General features: G+C 49.3%; 1 protein-coding gene across 3 annotated transcripts in view; it reads right to left on the bottom strand.

Moving 5' to 3' along the window:
- SHROOM2 (shroom family member 2) overlaps window positions 1–19,991 on the bottom strand; it is a 144,359-nt gene that overhangs the window by 47,302 nt on the left and 77,066 nt on the right. For 2 of the 3 annotated variants that reach the window (XM_041740576.1, XM_041740577.1), the window contains exons 3-6: window positions 11,818–11,949; window positions 5,666–8,144; window positions 5,122–5,184; window positions 4,283–4,380 (exon numbers count right to left, since the gene is read on the bottom strand). In XM_041740576.1, the coding sequence (XP_041596510.1) occupies window positions 4,283–4,380; window positions 5,122–5,184; window positions 5,666–8,144; window positions 11,818–11,949 (2,772 nt within the window). The remainder of the gene's footprint in view (window positions 1–4,282; window positions 4,381–5,121; window positions 5,185–5,665; window positions 8,145–11,817; window positions 11,950–19,991) is intronic. The other variant, XM_041740579.1, reaches the window with a different exon arrangement.

Raw genomic sequence — 19,991 nt, 5'->3', positions numbered from 1 at the left:
AGCACAACTTAACTTTTATTTTGAGATGTTTATGTCCTGATTCTCAATGTTATGTCAGGATAGAAAGACAAGCCCATTTCACTTACTATTGTGTAAACTAAAATCTTAAAATTTCAGCACACAGAATGTTTCAATATGGATCATTCTTTGCCATAACCAAGGACTGAGCCAAGGGCTGTTAGGCCGGTGCCCATCCATTCATCTACCAATCCACCCTGTTTACCCATCCACCTACCCATCTATTTATCTACCCACCACCCACCCGTATCTCCATCCACTGGACAACTGGCCCATCCATTTTCCAGCCACTGGGCTTACACAAGGTCCCCTCCTGAAGCTGAGCATGAACTCCCAATTGCCATTTGCCAGGCAGATGTCCTGAGGTAGGCTTGTAGTATTCCAAGAACAGCCTTTTAATAAGCATCAAAGCCCTGAGGGAGAAATGAGCTTGGCTTATTCAAGGGATAAAAGGTGGCAATGAGTCTCTGAGTCTGGAGCTTGGATGAGAAAGAAGAATGAGAAAGGGTGCCCCCCCAAAAGAGAGGGTCATACAGGGCCTTGCAGGGCAAGGTCAGGAGCTTGCATTTTATGCCGAGTGCAACCAAAAGCCATTGAATGGTTTGGGGATGGGGACTATTATAATTTAATTTATATTCCAAGACCAGCAAGGAGACAGCAGCCATGGTCCAGGCTGGAGATGATGAAAGCTGGAACAAAGAAGGGGAGAACTTGATCCCAGAGTTGAAGCAGAGCTCCTCAGAGAGCAATGTGCTGCATGGGGGAAGTGGGCTTTGGCTTGTGCAGCATGGTGACCAGGGGTACTGTGGCTCAGATGGGAGCCCCTGCAAGCAGGGTGCTGGAGTGGCAAAGACAGGCTTTCCATCGCTGCTCTGTTCAGAGGCACTACCAGCCAGTCACAGGGAGACCAGCAGGCAGCATGGGAGTGGCTCCATGAGAACTAGGAAAGAGTGCACAAACACATATCCAGGTCCCCTTCCTCCCCACCCAGCCTCTGTGGAGAATGCCTTTGTGCAGCCATACACTCGGAAGGTCAACTCTTAAAAGTGGAATCACTGAATCAGAACGTGCCTGCAATTGCAAGGCACTGCTGGCAGTGCTAATGCCACTCCCTCTTCCTTTCATTTCATTTTGTTTTTTAAAAGATTTTATTTATTTATTCATGAGAGACACACAGAGAGAGGCAGAGACATAGGCAGAGGGGAGCCCAACATGGCACTTGATCCAGGGACTCCAAGATCACACCCTGAGCTTAAGGCAGATGCTCAACCACTGAGCCACCCAGGGGTCCCTCTTCCTTTCATTTTAAATGCTCCCATATCAGGGGTGGCCTCATTAGCTCAAAGGTGGGATGACACTTCCCAAGAGCACTGATGCAGCCGACAGCACTGGTTAAAAGGTATAAGGCAGAAAGGACATTTCTTCCGGTGTTCTGGACTAATTGTACCCCCCCCCCATTTGGAACCTGAAGTCCTAAGCCCCAGGACCTCAGAATGTGACTATTTAGAGATAGGGTAATTAAAGAGGTAAGTACAGTAAAATGAGGTCATCCAATCTAAATGGTGTTCTTACAAGAGATGGGGCAGAGACACACAAAGGGAAGAGCACAGGAGGACATGGCGACCTGCAAGTCATGAAGAGAAGCCTACCCCCCCCCCCCAAGCCAAACCTGCTGACACCCTGACCTTGGGGTTCTGGGCGACATCAACAACAGAAATTTACTCTCTCAGTCTGTGGTGGGGGGTTATGACAGTCCCCGGCAAGCTGCTACATCCAGCTTACGAGGTACCCCAGTGGGGGGGGGGGGGGAGTACTTGCAGAGCCTCTGGGAACAATGGAAGCTGGCCTTAAGTTTAAGCCAGTCGGAGTGGGGAAAGGGGGTGCTGTTCACCACAGGAAGTGCTAGAAGTAAGCAAATGCAATTGGATTTGCTCTCCTGGCTTTGGGTTTCTTTAGGCTCCAACACCTCCGGTCTTCCCCCAGGACTCAGTCAGGATTCACCTCATGCTCCTTCCAAAATCATGAAGGACCACATAACTTTTTACAAAAATTCTAATTATGTGCCATCACTTCAGTGTGAGTACTGGTGTCTCTCCTTCCCTCCTACACTGTGAGGTCCTTTGGGAACAGAACCTTTGTCCTACTTATCTTTACATGGAACAGAATCTTGAACCTCACAAAAATGTTCTCAATGTGGTTTGAATGAACAAGTAACTCTTATCTTGATATTGTGTTGTCTCAACAGAATACAATGAAAAACATTCATTATCCTGTACTGGTTATCAGATCAGTAATTTTTTTTTTTTTAAGATTTTTAAGTAATCTCTATGCTCTACGTGGGGCTCGAACTCCCAACCTTGAGATCAAGAGTCACACACTGTACTGACTGAGTCAGTCAGGTGCCCCAAGTAATTCATATTTCTTATACAGACATTGTTATAAATTTACGCAAAACATTAGGTGTCTTGAAATCTCTGCATTATAGGATTTTGTTTTTGGTGAGCAAGACAGTCCTCTACAAGACTTTTCTTTTTTTGTTCCCCAGATTTAATGTTTTAAGTACACTATTTCTTACTGATCCTTTAGAAAATAAACATTCTCTGAAAAAAGCGGGAAATGGCTTTTCAATGTTCCTGTTCTAGATTTTGAATCTCACCATCCTTTGAGAATGCACAAAGTTCTGAAAATTGCTGGGTCTACAGCTCCAAAGCAGAAGGCTCTGGAACTAATTTCTTCGGAGTGGTTATGCAGTCTGCTGGAAGACATGGCCATGATAAATGAACATGTGGTCCCTCCTGCCATTCCTCTTGACCCTCTCACTATCGATAGTGCCATTCACAACACACAGACACACACAGTGTACACTCTAGCCACTCATTAGGACTCCGTTCACAGCAGAGCCCACTCCAACCACGTGAACTCTCTGCAGCGCAAGTGCAATGCCTATGGCAGGGGCACAGGAGCAAAGCCAGAGCCTGCAGGTCCACCGTGCACTGAACATCCTCACCACTGCAGCAGAGTCAAGGGGAGGGCTGGGAAAGATTACAGCTGGTGCTGGGCACGTGACGTACTCAGAATCTGTAGTAATAAAGCTATAATTGTGTTTCTCAGAAACTACTGAATTCTGTAGGTGTATTATTCATCAGCCATTCTTTCTTACACAGGGATTCTTGGTTTGAGCCATGCAGACTGTTAATTGCAGGGACTTCCTACACAAAATGCTGCTCTTGTCCTCGCAGAGCCATGTAAAGATTGGTTGCTCTTGTATAAGGCTAACAGCACTCACGTTTAAGGCCAAATGCAATAAAACCCTGTTACAGAAGGCCCTTAAAAAAAAAAAGGCCATTAAAAGCAAACACTTAAATCAGTTATTTCTGCAACCTTATGAGGTCAAGTGTTTAAATCTGAGTATCACAAATCACCAGAGATTCTCAAAGCAACAGAAAAATCCGTATTCACTGACCCAATTGTGTAGGTTTATTTCTGTGCTTCTTTCAGCCCTTTTAAAATAAGGTGATACCACAGATCCTACAGCAATCTATGTTTTCCTCTCCCTCCATCCTCATGCATATTAAGGGCAGGAGGACTCTACCTACCTACCTACCTACCTACCTACCTACGTATTTGATCTAAACTATATCTAAACAGCTACACTGGCCACATTTAAGAATCATGGGATACAACACGGTAATACGCTACTGCCATGCAGAATTCTTTCAGATGCTCTGATCCTCTTGAGGAGCCAGCAGACTTAATTCTGTTTTCATGCTCAAAATAAGCCCAATTTAGAAAGGCTGGCTCTATTCCTTCCTGATTGACAATCCTGGGCAACTCTGATTTGGAGACCATGCCCCAGCAACCCAGCTGTGTACTCGATCATTAAAGCATCCCTTCAATCGAGCATTCTGGATAAAGCATTTCATTCAAGCACATTACACTGGATTTCTCATTCTATCAACATAAAGAACCTTACTGTACAGAGAACACAGCAGCCATTTTAAGAACCAAAAAATGCCACGAAGGCAATAGAGGGTGTCAGCGCCCTGGAGATGCTTCTCCTGGCAGTAGGGCAGGGCTGCAGGCTCCGTTCGAAACGCACCGCGGCATCTACCCCCAGGCATGCTGGAAATTGCATCCAGTTAGCAGCCGCTCTGGGTTTGGCAAAAAATGGATGCCCAATCATGTTCACTTGGGATTCACCCAGCAGAAAGAAGGCCACCCCCAAGATGTCTTCTTAGTAACCCCAGATCCAAACTTCACCTACCTCAGACTGGGATGTCCCTCCTCGGCCCAGACTGCGGAGGAAAGTTCTCTGCGCTCACCAGGGTCCCCCACTTGCTGTTGTGGTTCGATGGCAGCTTCCTGCCAAGAGCAGCACAGTAAGACACCAAGTCATCAAGCTGCCTTCTTTAAGACATCTATTATTATGAACCCCGTCATTGTGGGTTTGTCCTGTGAGCCTGTACCACGGAGGCAGTGACGCAGCCTGCTGTCTTGTACTGCCACTTGGCCATGGGGCTGGCAAGCTCAGTTCTCCAAACTTATCAAAACAAATGAACTAGACTGTAAGTCCACTTCTGTTCTGGGGCAGTTAGCAGAAGGCCTGTGTGAGGCCTATAGAACCGTGTGGCACAACTGGTCCAAGCAAAAACAAAAGCACAAATCATCTCACATACAGCTGGTTACAACTGACTACAGCGAAGCCTCCAGCCTTCGGACCTGCTAGAGTCTGGATTCTTCTCTCCTGGGAACAGCGTGGAATTTTCAGAGGTCATGCTGTGTGGGCCACAGGCTGACACAGCCACGGCAGAAAGCCACACCCATGGCATCTGTAGGCCCGCTGGCACCAGGACATCACAAAGAAACAGGCAGCTCTCTACACGCACCTACGGACTATGGTGCACTGAACTCACTACTGGTTATTTTTAAGAGAAGCTGCACCTCTTGCTATAAAAATTTTCTTTGAAATATATGAATGTAGGTTTAAGAGGCAGCAGAGGCCAAGAGAGGGAGAGCCAGCCTGGCAATCAACTTTGAGTATGCCTACGAATACTCTGCTTTTCTAGAAAGCTTAAATTCAACTTCTACCATCAAAGCACTTACCTTATAAAAAGTGCAGTAGTTTAATGCATTGCATATTTCATTACGTTTGCTCTGGAGCAATCTCTAAAAATATTTGAAGAAAAAAAAACACAAAAAAACTAAAAGAACAAATACTCAAAATTTTAAACGGCTTCAAGGTTTTAAGACTGGTTATCGCACACTGTCCTGGGTCTTCTTTACATGGGTACCCCTTTCCATTTCAGAGGAGAACCTACCAATTTGTAGAGTCCTCCTCAAATTCTTTGATTGGGTTGGGGAAGCTAATCATGGGGAAAGACAGCTGAAGCAAGAGGGAAGGAGGAGGAGGCTGGGGACTCGAGATAGGCACTCAAAGATGGCACTTAAACTACCACGAACATACGGATTCTGTCCCCAGGTACCTTTCACACAGGTTGACATGAGAAGAGCTGGCGCACAGACATGCTCAAACAGTTGGACACAGGTCACACGGACCCCGGGCCGTTATATTCTGGGGTGCATCCTGTATGTGCTGTACAGCAGCAGTCAGGGGGCAGCTCGGTCCCTAATCAGGTGCCAGGCTTACCTGTTTGTAGAGGTCTGTGGATGGTGATGACCGGGACCTCCCGTGAATGTACTGCGGCCTCTCGTGTTGATCCAGGCCCGCGTCCAAGATGTCATCCGCTGAGTGATACCTCCCGGAACTCCTGGCTTCTAGAGCTCTCCTCTGTTCCCTCCAAGAGGCTTGATATTCAGCAAAAGTTCCAAGTCGCTGAGGCGGTTCCAGTTTTCCCACCTTCCCCGCTCTTCTGGGACCACTGGGGTTTTCTCCAAAGGAGGTAGTACGGGGCCTCTTCTGGAATGAAGGCTCTGCACCCTCGTACCCATGGCCTGCTGTCTGCGGCCTCTCCAGCCTCTCTTTCGGGAACCCACACAGCGCCTGCCTCTGCCCAGGTCTCTGGTGAACGGGTCTGCTTGTTTCCTCAAAAAACTTCCACCTGTCGGCGAATGTGCCCACCACGGTCTCCTCGGGTGCATCAGGGTGCTGGTGAGGGCGATAATCCCCTGAGAGCCCCACCTCGTTCATTTTCTCTGGTTCAGAGTAGGATTTCAGTTTCTGCTCCACTGTGAACCGTTTCCGGCCTCCAATGCGGAGAACGTGCGGCATGCCACCTCCGGATGGGGGCGGCTTGGCCAGGCCCCCCTCCCAGAAGTGGGGGGCGGTGTCTGGACCTGCGCTGTGCTCCTCAGCCCGGTGCTCTGGTGACCCTGCATGATGATCGGCTGGGCTGGGGTCCAAGTCACGGCGCTTAAACGACGTGGCCCTCAGGACCCGGGCCTGGGCCTCCTTCAGGTGGTCTTTATACGTGCCCGTGGAGGAACCTTCTGGGGTGGCACTGGTGGCACCTCCCCGCTCCGCCCTCCAGCTGCCGGCCTCCTCAGCCGCATCACCGCTTCCAGTCAGCGTCACTGTGCTTTTGCTTTTCTGAAGCTTGGCTCGTCGCATCTGGATCTCGTTCCTCAGAGTGGTGGCGAACCGGTCACTTCTCCGTGTCGGTTTGCCCACCTGGGCGTCAAATGGTGGCGGCCTTTCCGTACCACCGTCTTGGCCATTCTCGGGCCGGCACGTCCCCTCCTGGGCCAGCGAGTGCAGCATAGGGGTCTTCTGACGAGAGATTTTGCTGCTTTCTCCATCAGCCCACGTGAAGTCATCCGCAGGTTTCTTCAGACAGCCTTTCTCGCTGTGGCTGGCTCTTTGCGGTTCTTCGCTTCCAGTGGAGCGGCCCTCTGCTGCTCTGTCCACCGGGTCACCCCTGTCTCTCTCATGGGCGTCCCGGGCCTCCTCGTGCTGAGGCAGGTAACACCGGGCTTTCTGGCCCATCGGGTGTGTGGTAGGGTGCTCGGGGGGGCCTGGTGCCACGTCAGGATGCCAGTAATCCTCGTGGAGTTGCGCTGCCTGTGTGCTTCCCTGAAGGCACTGTCTGGTGGTCACACAGTAGTAGCGGCTCTGCCCACCACTGTCCCCCTTCTGGTTGGTGGCACTGGGCCATCTGACCTGAGTGGGGCTGTCATCCTGGAAAGGGTTAGCAGAAGGCTCCTGGCGGCCCCCGGGGATGGCGACACGGGGCTGCTCCCTCAGCAACGTGGCGGCCCTGGGGCCCTCGTGACAAAAGGGACTCTCGTCACTGTACTGGCGTGGGTGCTGGCAGCCATAGGACTGCGGGAAACGTACATCTGTGCTGGACAGAGAGGCCTGGAGCCGGCCGGGGACCCCTGGGAGGCCGCCTGTCCTGTGGTCAGAGGGCAGCACTCCACAGTCCAGGGGGACATCTGGTGCACAGCCTGAGCTCCCAGCTCTTTTCCCGTTGCTGGGACGCACCAGCCTCCACTGCTGATCGGTGGGTTCAGGTCTCCAGTCACTGCGGGGCTGGGCACGGGTCATGCCTGGAAAGTGCTGCACGTTGGTCATCTCTGAGAATGGAGGGCCCTGGGCCTTCTCGTGGCTCTTGGTGGCAGCGAAGCTGTCGCTACGGAGAGGGGGAGGAGGAGGAGGAGGGGATGAAGGTGCTTTTTTCTTATCAGGGATATACCAGACTGGCCCAAAATTTGACCTCCCAGAAGCAGCCAGCTTGGCCTCAGGACTGTCCTCTGGCCTGGGGCTTTTGCTGCTCTCACAGGGCACCCGGGGTGGGAAATACCCAAGCCTCTCCTCCAGGCCCTGAGGATCGCTGGCAGCCTGGCCCTGCCGGCTGCCGGCTGGCTTGGAGGCCTCCCACAGGCCCACTTTGTACAGGATGTTCTCTGCAGAGGAGGCATCAGCCTTGGGCAAGGTGTGGTCAGGCGTGCTGGAGCTGGTGGAGAATGAGCCGTAAGCCGAGTCCCGCTTGCTCTGGCCGCCCAGGTGGTCAATGCTGCTGTTGGACTTGGCGGCAGAGAGGCGTCCGGAGGGGTAGGGCTGGGAAGGCTGGTCCAGGCTGTCGACGCTCCCAAGGGAGCTAAAATGGTCAGAGGTACGCTGCAGATTCGTGTGCTCCCACGTGCCAGACAGGTCATGAGAGGAAGAGCTAGGAAGGAGGGACCAGAGGGAAGGCTTTGCTTTAGAATGGAGTAACAGCAAGGGGGAAATGAGGACAGCAGCACTGTGAATGCAGCTGGCCCTGCGCAGAAACATCCAGATGCCCAGAACTCTTCCCAAAACATGGCTGCAGGACCTGAGACGTGACATTTTCTTTATTTTTTTTTTAATTTTTTTTTTATTATTTATTTATGATAGTCATACAGAGAGGGAGAGAGGCAGAGACACAGGCAGAGGGAGAAGCAGGCTCCATGCACCGGGAGCCCGACGTGGGATTCGATCCCGGGTCTCCAGGATCGCGCCCTGGGCCAAAGGCAGGCGCCAAACCGCTGCGCCACCCAGGGATCCCGAGACGTGACATTTTAAAGAGCAACTCTGACAACAGGCCGGAAGGACCTAGCCCGATGCACTTGATGCTCCTTCTCTAAACAGATGCCTTCACGCTCTAGCTCTACATGCCTGCCCTCAGGCTGTGAAGTCCACAGCGCTCAGCGGCACGCAACACCCACGTGAATACCTTCTTCCTGAGTATGGCAGCTGGCGGGCTCTGGCCCACGAGAACAGCTTTTAGACAGTTAAATGGTTGGGGAGACTGGGATCAAAGACCATTTTGTCTCCCATGAAAATGCCAGGACATTCAAATCTCAGTGCACACAGACAAAGCGTGATTGGGATCCAATCGTGGCCATTGGTGTACACGCCATTTGTGACTGCTTCTCAGCTGGGTACCTGCAGCAGACACGGGCCCATGGAGCCTAAAATATTCCCTACGTGGCCCTTTATACGGCAGGTTTGTGGACCATGGGGTCGAGCGTATGAGCAACACATCGTTTGGATGACTAACACAAAAGAAGCAACCGAATGACAATTTTCACATTAAAAGGGAAGTCCTGGGAAAATGTGACTTTTCCACACCTAAATATTAGAGTACCAATAGCTCCTTTCACCTGTCAGTTGATGGCATATGTGAGAGAGAACTCCAGCAACAGGCTTTCTCAGCAAAACCAAACCCTGCTGTGCACAAGGGCTTGACAGAGCTCATCGGAGCTGTACCCAAATGCCAAAAAACAGGTTCATAAGTGCGATGGGGTCTAAGGGAAGGAAATACAAAATCAGGTTTAGTGGGTAATATGTTCATTAAGGAATTAATTATTCCACGAGGTAGTAATAGTGTCTATATGAGGCTAATGACTCTCAATGGTAGGACTTTGTCCAGGCATGTTGAAAATGCTTTCATTAAAGTTCAACAAAGCTGGAGCCTTCATGCTTGAATGTAAAAAAAAAAAAAAAAAAAAAGAACAAAACTCACTACCACAACTGTTGCTACTTTAGGTTTAGAGAGAACCAGGAGGAGAAAGAAAATCGTGTCACCAGCAAGGACACAGGACACTGAACTGGGTAAATCACTCTTACAAATGAAAACAGAGGGAAAAGGTTATACCTATAAGCTCTCAAGATCTCATGGCTACTGCAGACTGTGAGATTTTCTTGGGAGGTAGTGGACTGTTTGGGTTTTATACCCTTTCCCGTAAGGACAGAGCAGGTGGCCTTCTGAGAAATGGAGCATGTTCTGCTCTATCCTCCCACCCATGCTCTGGAGGTGATTTATCCATGCAGTCTTAAGTCCAAGGAGATGTAAATAATGCTAAGCACTATTTCCACACAGATGTGGGCAGCTTATGTGCGTCTTTCATCAAGAAACCATCAAATGGGCTTAATGGAAAACCTATTACATTAAGTCATTTCAGTAATGAAATAAAAGGCCCACTTTTCACCTAAGTTTTACTACTCAGCTGAGAATCTGTGGTTTCTCAAAAATACCCTGGACTCCAAACACCACCATCTCTTGTCACTTTTTTATTTTTTTTAGATTTTATGTATTTATTCATGAGAGACACAAACACACACACAGAGAAAGAGAGAGAGAGAGAGAGAGAGAGAGAGGGGCAGAGACACAGGCAGAGGGAGAAGCAGGCTCCATGCAGGGAGCCCGACATGGGACCCAATCCTGGGTTTCCAGGATCACGGCCTGGGCTGAAGGTGGCGCTAAACCGCTGAGCCACCGGGCTGCCCTCTTGTCACTTTAAATAGGTAGTGTATTTGAGATACATTTCCTTCACAGAAGTACTACATAATTTTACAGCAGGCAGTGTTTGTTGACAATCAAAAACTGATTTTGAGGGGTGATTGGGTGCCTCAGTGGGTTACCCATCTGCCTTTGGCTGAGGTCATGATCTCAGGGTCCCAGGATTAAGCCCTGTGTTGGGGGAGTCTGCTCAGCAGGGAGTTTGTTTCTTCCTCTGACCCTCTCCATGCCTGTGCTCTCTCTCTCTCTCTCTCTCAAATAAATAAAAATCTTTAAAAAAGAGAGAGAGATTTTGAGATGGTTATGTTAGTTATACACACACAGGCACAAACGCACTCTCAGAATAGATATGCATGTGCACTCACATACATACCACATGCATTTAAGTGCATGCACACACACATGCATTCACATATGTACATGCACACACACCATAAATGTGCACAGATAGACCAGCACATACAAATATATATACTCATACATGTGCTCCCATACACCTAAAGCCACCTACCTGTTGCTACCGTCATCCTTTTAATAGAAGACTTGTGAGGACACTGGCCACTAACCCAAGGTGATCGATCTTTTTTTTTTTTTTTTCCCTAGTTTCTTTTTTTTTTTTTTTAATTATTTATTTTTGATAGTCATACAGAGAGAGAGAGAGAGGCAGAGACACAGGCAGAGGGAGAAGCAGGCTCCATGCACCGGGAGCCCGACGTGGGATTCGATCCCGGGTCTCCAGGATCACGCCCTGGGCCAAAGGCAGGCGCCAAACCGCTGTGCCACCCAGGGATCCCTTTTTTTTTTTTTAATTATTTATTTTCAAGGTGATCGATCTATGACAAACCAACCATCCCGTAGTGCTACCACATTCTTCCCTAACACACCAGCCCTTCTGACCCTGAAATGTGGATGTGAGGTCGACCAGAACTCCCCCTCCTTCTGCTGACGTACAGTTCCCACCATCTCGATCTGATGGTCAGTGGGAAACCACTACTAGGCCGTCAAGGCTGGATACCACCCTAGCATACGGCTGTGAAGCCCTCTCTACGCAGAGAGACCTCTCTATGCCCTCTCCATTCGAGAGGCCTGAGGGCTGGGGGGAAGCTCCTGATGGTAACAGAACTGTCTGGGAGCCTTTGTGAAATACACCTGCTGAACCCTTAAGGAGCTCCTGCCTTCCAATCTGTGTATCAAAATCTCAAAAGAATGATGGTGGCTGTGGGCACATGGGTAGCATGGTAGCCATCCCAGTCAGGTCAGACCCACCAAATCAGCTGGCCCAAAGGGATTTGGCCCAAAAAGCTAAGTCCCCAGGCTTCTGATTTATTAAGCAACATAAATGGGAAAGCACACCTGTTCATCTTCATTCTTGGCATTTCAGTGTTTGTTTTCAAAGGTTGGACACCTACCGAGTCAGTGAAAAAGTCCGAGTTTTACCAGTAATGGTGTGTTAGTGGCTTTTCCTCATCAGAAAAACAAAATCATTCTGAAGTGGAGAAAGGTGCCATCATGGCAGGCCTAGAAAGTTCTGAATGCTGTCAAACACTGTCCATCCTAGTGGGGAACCGGTGCCTACCTCGTGAGCTGTCGGCTGTGCCAAGAAGGGCAGGCGCTGGCAGAGGGGAACGGAGACGCTGACGTTTCTGGGTGGCTATCGGAGAACTTGGTGGCATGCCAGGAGTGAGGCCTCCAGCTCACCTCATTCTTCCTGAAAAAGAACGCAGATGGCTCAGGGACTTTGAACAAAGGGCGACCCCGTGCCAAGAGGGGAGTGAAACATGGAAGTAAGTCACAGCAACTTCTGTATGATTTGTAGGCTTCACTGCCAGGTGCTTCCCACGGTCTCTGGACATGAATACAGTTCTTCCATTTTTATTGACGCAAAACTCACCCTAATGCAGAGTGAGAATCACGGGCTCCAAAATGTGAATGAACCCTTATTCTTCAAAATGTATTCAAAGGTACCTTGTCTTTGTCTTATTAGCCACCAGTAGGGCCCAGACCAACTCTTGAATCTTTATGGTTTCAGCATACCTGTGCATACAGCCCTCGGCCTCCTTGAGGAAAAGAGCTGGCACTGGAGAAGAGCCCAGAACATCCCCAGCTCAGCCAGGTCAACACACACTTTAGGCCACTTCTATTCACTCACGTAACTAAGCAAACACAGATATCTGGACACGAACTAAGACTGGTAGATGTATATCCATTCCCTGGAGCCACGTGGAGGGTTTGTGAAGTCAGCCCAGGGTCCTCATTATGGGAAGATGATGCCCTGGACCAACAGGCTCCGGATGTGGTATGCGGCACCTGCCTGCGCTGCTACTCTGGGGCCCCCACCATCCCATGGGTGGCTCATTAGTTGTTTGGCTGCACTGCCTGGGTGTGAGACGGGAAGTTTGGTGGGAAATCTATACAGCTGCCATGTAAATGTAACAGAGCCTTCAAGAAAAGGCTGCTACATGAGGAGGAGACCCACTCACACTTGGTTCTCCCACTCTCTACTTCTCCAATTTGGGACAGAGCTCGCTTGCTCTGGATAGCTTCCTGTCCCATCAAGGACACGGAAAGAGCTCAAAATGATCCTCGCTCGTTTGGTACCTGACAGCAAACATTCTTACAAGTGGGCAAAAACATTAAAGGATACGACACGGTAAAGGATATCAAGGGAATCTGAAAAGCATTTGTAACATAAACCTGACAACTCATAATTCATGAAGAAAAATATCTGGATGGCAAAATGTGGAAAGCGTTGACTTCAGGAGTTTCCCCGTGAACGAAAGCATGAAGTAGACAAATTCATCACACTGCAGAAGTAAAACCCAACCGTACCTCATAGAGTTTCTCAAAATCCTCGTAAGGAAGGCTCTGGCCACGTGAATTTCATTTTCAGATGGCTTTTTCTGTGCTATCATGTCCACAATTTCTTTCATCTTCCTTTATGGTTAATCAGTGAAGGAAAGAAACTAGACTGAGAGCAGAGGCAAAGGGAGACAGATAAAAAACGGAGGCTAGGAAAGGAAAAGGCCCCCTACTTTGTGGCCACATCTTCCCATTCTGCGGCTGGCAAGACTAGGCCACGGGCTGGCTCACTGGGGCAGGCAGCGGCGCTCCAAGAGTAAAAGGCTTTCCTCCTTGTGAAGGTAACACAGATACACGTCTCTTTCAAGAAGACATAGTCAACAATTACAGTACGAATTAGGGGTTTTAAAAAAAAAAGAAGAAGAAATGATAACACAGTGGAAAGGTCACCCCTGGAATGAGGATGTCATGACTACTGGGCACACTGATGTTTTCTTTAAAACATACGAGCTCTCGCCAGGTCCTCTGAATCTCCTAGCGCATAATGAACGTATTTGGCAAGGTTCCAGCTGCTTTGTCAGCCCCTCTGATTGCCTAAAACGGCTGGATTCGTGTTGATAAGGGAGAGGAGGACGTTCATGGTCACAGTCCTGCGATGCTGGACAGGCGGGCTCTGGGGACGGGCGCTCTGGCGCCACCTAGTGTGCCCACACAGTCACTGTCCCTCTGGAACAGACACAGGAGCAGCTTTCCGGGCCCCACTGTCACTAGATTGGGGGGTTTCTTTTCATGCAAGACACACACTCAGGTGGCTTTAAATCATCCAGTTGCTGCAAATGTGGGGGCCACAGGTCACACGGTGTGCCAGCACAGAGGAACACAAGGTCCCAGGGTTAGGGCCCGGGGGAACCCACGCCACACTCTGCTCTTAGCTGTACCCACCCTGGCCACCTAGCAGAGCCAAGGGCATTACAAGTGCGTAAATGCACGACGGGCGGGTAGCAAACCACTCCCAAATCATTCCTTCCCCCTGGATGTCTGCGACGGTCCGGATGGCCCGGTGGCAAATATCAAACAGGAATGAACCAGGAAGCCGCCAATCGCATGTTTCCTCCTTGGGCACAGTCAGATGTAAGCTGACTGGGGAGACCAGTCAGGAAGGCCCTTCGGGGAAGGAAACCCACACAGGGTGATCTCCGGCCTTGGAAATATCCAGGAGGGGCGGATGCGAGCAGCTCACTACCGCCGCGAAGGCCTATACGGCGCACCCCAGATGCCCAAGGTCCTGCGTCTCTGCAGGGCGGCATGGGCGGGGATGTCATAGACTAAGACCAACAACGTCCCACACTGTGCATGGAGCCCCAGAATCCCAGGGGCAATGGAAGTGGGTCCACAGTCACACCAAACTACAGTCATCCCAGTGTATAGGAAAGAAATCTTTATTCAAATGGCTACTGATGTTCGGAATCCTTAAAATACATGCTTATTGTAGAAAATATGGAACACGGGACGCCTGCGTGCCTCAGTCAGTTCAGCATCTGCCTTCGGCTCAGGTCATGATCCCGGGGTTCTGGGATCGAGCCCCACATTGGGCTCTCTGCTCTGCTGGGAGTCTGCTTCTCCCTTTCCCTCTGCTCTGCTTATATTCTGTCTCTTGCTCTATGTCAAATAAAGAAATAAAATCTTAAAAAATATGGAACATTTGAAAATTAAGGGCAGCCCCGGTGGCGTAGCGGTTTAGCGCTGCCTGAAGCCTGGTGTATGATGCTGGAGACCCGGGATCGAGTCCCATGTCGGGCTTCCTGCGAGGAGCCTGCTTCTCCCTCTGCCTGTGTCTCTGCCTCTCTCTCTCTCTCTGAAGGAATAAATAAATAAATAAATCTTAAAAAAAAAAAAAAAAAAGAAAATTAAGAAGCCACCAAGAAGACAAAGGAAAATAAGCCATGACTTAAAGATAATCACAGGTAATCTCTGTGCATGTCCTCCCATCTGTTTCTAGACAAGTCAGAGAATCTGCAGAGTCAGCAGGCTCACTGCTTTCTGCAGCCGGCCGGGTTCTGCGAGCACTCCCTCATGCCCTGGCACTCTTCCGACATGTAATCTCTAATCAGTGCTTAATATTCCTTTCATACAGATACTAAAAAGCCACAGTACTGACTATGAACACTGTCTGGTACTCCAGATAAAATTATTCATCCTAATGACGGTTCCCCTGAAGCCTTTCCCACAAATTACATACCACAATTAATTGATATTTACTTCAATTTTGAAAAAAAAAAAAAAAGTTTTATATGCTAGGTAGTCCTTGTGGGATTTTTGGAAGGACACGGTTTAGATCACAAATATGAAAAATGCTAAGCTATCACTGAAAATTAAGAACAAATCCAGGCATCAGAAATCATTTTAAAAAAGGAATTATTAAAATAAATGCTTCAATGCAATAAAATGTTTATCACTCTCATAAAGAACAGAATCCCTTCCTTCCCCCACCCCGACCCCAAAAGTCACATGAGTGTTGAGTTATTTTCATGACCTTTTAGAATGAAGCCAGCAGGCAAGCCTCACACAACACACACAGTCTGTGCCCGGTCACCACGAGCTTGGCCTGATGGTACCAGCCCCGCGGGGAGGGGAGAAGGGGCCTTGGCTTTGCGCGCACACTGATGCCGTGTGCACGGCGTGTGGGGGCCTCCAGGCCATACTGGGGGCAGAGAACACTCCTGGGGGGGAATCAATAGTGACGCACTGGGGGCCCCCCAGGGGGAAAAGGCCTGGATTTGGGGTAGCGGGTGAGCTGGACAGTACGGCGATGCTCCTCAGTGAGCCCTTGAGTGAACAGGGCCAGCCCAACACAGGGGACCACAGGATTCAAGGACCAGAGGCCAGCATGGGAGGTGGGGTGGGGACGGGAGTCTGCGCCAGAGGAGGGGCAACCGCAAGCTCTCTTCTTATTCCTTCAAAAGGAGACAGAGAAAATGCACCACTCCACAAACACAAAATGAACCTTGCTCTGACCCTACAACTCCCAGTTCCTGCCAAGCCCAGGGAAGCCTATGTCCTGATGGGCCTCTCCCTCTGCTGGTCTATCTACCTCCTGCCAGATCAATCTCCTTGCAGCTCTGCTCTGGACAGCTCTTGCTCTCACTCCAGAACCTTCAGCTACTCCCAGCTGCCACAGAAGGAAGGCCAAGCTCCCGCATTCTCAAGGCATCTAGCCAAGCTATTGTGTCGAGTGTTCCCCGGGGCCAGCAGCATGGACATCTGCTGGGGACAGACCTGGCCAGGCTGATGCAATTGCACTCGCCTTCCTGGCCGTTCATATGCAAGCTCAGGTCCTGCACTGCCCACCCCCAGCCACCTAGTCATCCCTCCCCCTGCACTCCTTTTGGTTGCATCCCCTCTGCCATTCTCTTTAGGAGGCCCTGGTACCACTGATGTAGGACCAGATATGTAGCTCAAATCTGGCTCAACCTTCCAAGGAAAGATCAATGGCCTATCCTTAAGAAAAACTGCTGAGATCTGCTTCCATTCCTCTTGACATCTGTTGGTTCACCACTTGTTAGAGCTTTCCCGGCCCATGCCTCTGAGCACACTCAGCAGCCAGCCAGCTCCTGGAGGGCAGGACGTAGCAGTATGATCTTCACCATTTGCCTGCAGTGCTTCTCACACGTTACATGAATGTACAAAAACATAGGCCAGAGCACTCTATAAATGGCAGAGAGTTCTTTTCCTGGGCAGTGATCAGACGACACAATGCAGTGGAAGGGGAGGTCATGCTTGATGGAATCTCTAGTCCTATGGGATAAGAGTCAGACAGTTCCTGCTTTTATACATGAGGAGAATTCAGATAAAAATTCCCTAATGGCCTCAGCAGCTGCAACTGATACAAGACATCAAAGCTGCATTTTCAACAGATGCCAGGCTGAGAAGCAGCATTCACACAGGATGAAAGCACCGGGGTTCCTGTCCATGAGGCCAGGGTACCCCTCATCCTTCCCCTTGCAAGGGTGCTTCAGCAGAGAAAGCTGTGTGGAAATGTCATGTAATGAACACATGCAGAACTGGAACAGACCCAAATGACTTGCTTTTTCTATTTCCTTTTATAATCCACAAACGTCAGAAAAAAGGAAAAAAAACCCTCAGACTGTCCCACCCACCTGTGTTCTCAGTGTATTTCCCCAGCTGACTAACACACCAGTAAGTTCAACCCATGGTTTTAAAAGGGCGACGACCCAACTTCCTTGCTACAATTCAAGAGAATGGATTTTTTTTTTGGCAAAGAAACTCAGGACATTCAAATGTGAAACCATTAATAAAACTAATTATAAATAGCTCTAAGGATTAGCAACAGGGCTGATGAGTCATATACTAAAGAAACGAAGATAAGTAAAACATTTTCTGTGTGTCTTAACATACTGGAAACCATTGATGTCGCCACACTAAGTTTTATAAACATCACTAACGTGCTTTGCAACGAAAACACAATCTTAACTTTTTACCACTATTTGGTTTAGAAAATGAAATGTCTCACATCATTGGAAATTCATCTGATTAAATTGCTCAAGCCATACACTAAGCCTAAATTTGAACAGAAGTGACTTTTCTTTTTTTCTCTTGATTTTATTTAATAAAAACAACAATGGAAAACAGCCTGAAGAAGTCAGGGTGTCTGTCCCTCATAAATCTCTGGGTCTACTCTGTTTAACAATAAGCATGTAGCAAACAGCCATAATCCCAGAAATGCTTACCATAGAAACTCTATCCCAGAAGTTGAGCAAATGACTGCAGACCACCCTCCCAAAGCACAAGATCTCACGGAGACCTGCCAACATCCCCACTGAGGCACAGCACACACACACACACACACACACACACACACACACACACACGGTTTCTGTCCCAGGGAGAACTCTTGAGAGGGAAAGGTAAGAGGGACACAACCTGCCGACGTCCTAGCCAGCCCTGCACTCTTGCTGCATCGCTGTATGAAGCTGCTTCCAAGAATCTCTGTGCTCATCGGGGTCAGGGCGGCACACGGAACCACCTGCTAAGGACAGCTCCAAGGAGCCAGGAGCAGAGGGGAGCACAGCCCAATATGGGCTTGGAGCAAAATTTGTTGCAACTTAGTGACATCTGGAAAACGATGTGTGTGGCAAGAGATTTGCTCCAAGCAAGCATGGCTGTGGCCACTAGATTTGAAACTCCCTTTCTTCAAATATGTAACTACGCCCATAGCCAGGCCAACCCTTACAGCCTCCTGCAAAGAACCTCTATCTGTCCATGGGTGCTAATCTGCTTCTGAATGCAAGCTTAGTGGACGTAATTAGAGTCACAAAGAATTTAAGGCTGCCAGCAAAAGAGGCAGAAAAACACATGAATCAACCCTACTGATAATTTGGCCTTGGCAAAACTGCTTCCAACAGTTTTGTTTGAGTCTCAGTTGAGAGTAAGATGAATGAAGAGGTGGGCAGGTGTACTTCATTGTAGGCAATACTAGTATTACCATGCAAATTTGAAAGAAAAGCCAAAAGAGCAACTGCAAGCTTTCCAAAATAAGGCATGATATTTAAAAGAAATTCCCCATAGGATATTTGAAATTATACATACTTTTAAGGAGCTGAACCTATGATAATTTGCCTCTGAAGTGAGAAGGAAGGAGGACTGTGTCCCAGCACTCCTCACGCAGAGCTTTCAGTGCACATTTTACAGAATCAGACACAACAGCCTTAACCCCAGCTCTGAGCAAGATGCTCTCCTTCCCCAACACACCGAGTGCATCAGGCGTCAGATGTTCAGCACCTCTCCAACAGCGAAGGTTCATCTACTCGGCTACCTGGATCAGGAAAACACCACAAATGACCCGGTTTTTGGTCTTAACCTTTTCCAAGCACATCTGCTTAAGCCGCTATGGCTGCCCAGCAGAACAGCCAGCCTATGGCGCTCTGTGAAAATACCAGCACAGGATCCGCTGCAGACCGTCAACACTCCTAGGGTGGAGCCTGGACACCGAGGAGAAAGTGCAGAAGACAACCATAGGGACACACAAGGAAAGGTTACCACATCCGCCCTGAACTTTCCCATGAGTAGCACGTCCGTGGCCAAGCAAAGCTGGAACCCCAGAGTACCCAGGAGGAAAGGACAAGGCAAGAACTTTCCGCTCAGCCTCTCCTCATGGTACAACAGTTCCTCTGACTCCTGGGCAGACGCCCCCCACCGCCACCCCTCCCCACTCCCCTCCACGTCTCACTGGCAGCGGATACCACCTGGGCATCGCAGGAGAGAACATATGTGCACCTGGCAGGGATCAAAGTTACAGTTCTTTGTTTCCAACTGATACTGCGCTCTGGGAGAAAGGAAGTGCCTGCTCTCGTTTGTCTGGGAAAGAAACTTTGCTGGGGAGAGATAATGATCTGCACATATCTCCTGCTGCGTCACCTTCCCAAGCCCCAGCTTCTAAGCGATGACAAGATATGCGCCACCCATGCTCCATGAAACAAGATGCCATGGCTTTGTCGGATTGGCCCACTGTGATCCTTTCCTGGCTGCTTGATCCCCACACACTCTGAAATAAAACCAGCCTACGAAGAAAAGATAGATAGCGGGGGGGGGGGGGGGGGGGGAGTGTGGGGTGTGTGCCTGGGTGGCGCAGTTGGTTGGGTGTCTGCCTCTTGGTTTCGGCTCAGGTCAGGGTCTTGGGGCTGTGGCATCAAGCCCTATGTCGGGCTCCACACCCAGTGACAGTCTGTTTGGGACTCCATGCTGGCTCTCCTCTTGCCTCTCCCCATCAAATCAATAAACACATCTTAAAAAAAAAAAAAAAAAGGTAGCAGCTATCAGTAGCAGAAAGGAGTCAGTATGTGAACCACTACTTCATTTTATTTATTTTATTTTTTTAAGATTTTATTTATTCATTCATGAGAGACACAGAGAGTGAGAGAGGCAGAGACACAG

Source organism: Vulpes lagopus, chromosome X (assembly GCF_018345385.1).
Source record: "Vulpes lagopus strain Blue_001 chromosome X, ASM1834538v1, whole genome shotgun sequence".
NCBI classification, from domain to species: domain Eukaryota; kingdom Metazoa; phylum Chordata; class Mammalia; order Carnivora; family Canidae; genus Vulpes; species Vulpes lagopus.
This window is presented reverse-complemented; position numbering and strand designations above follow the sequence as displayed.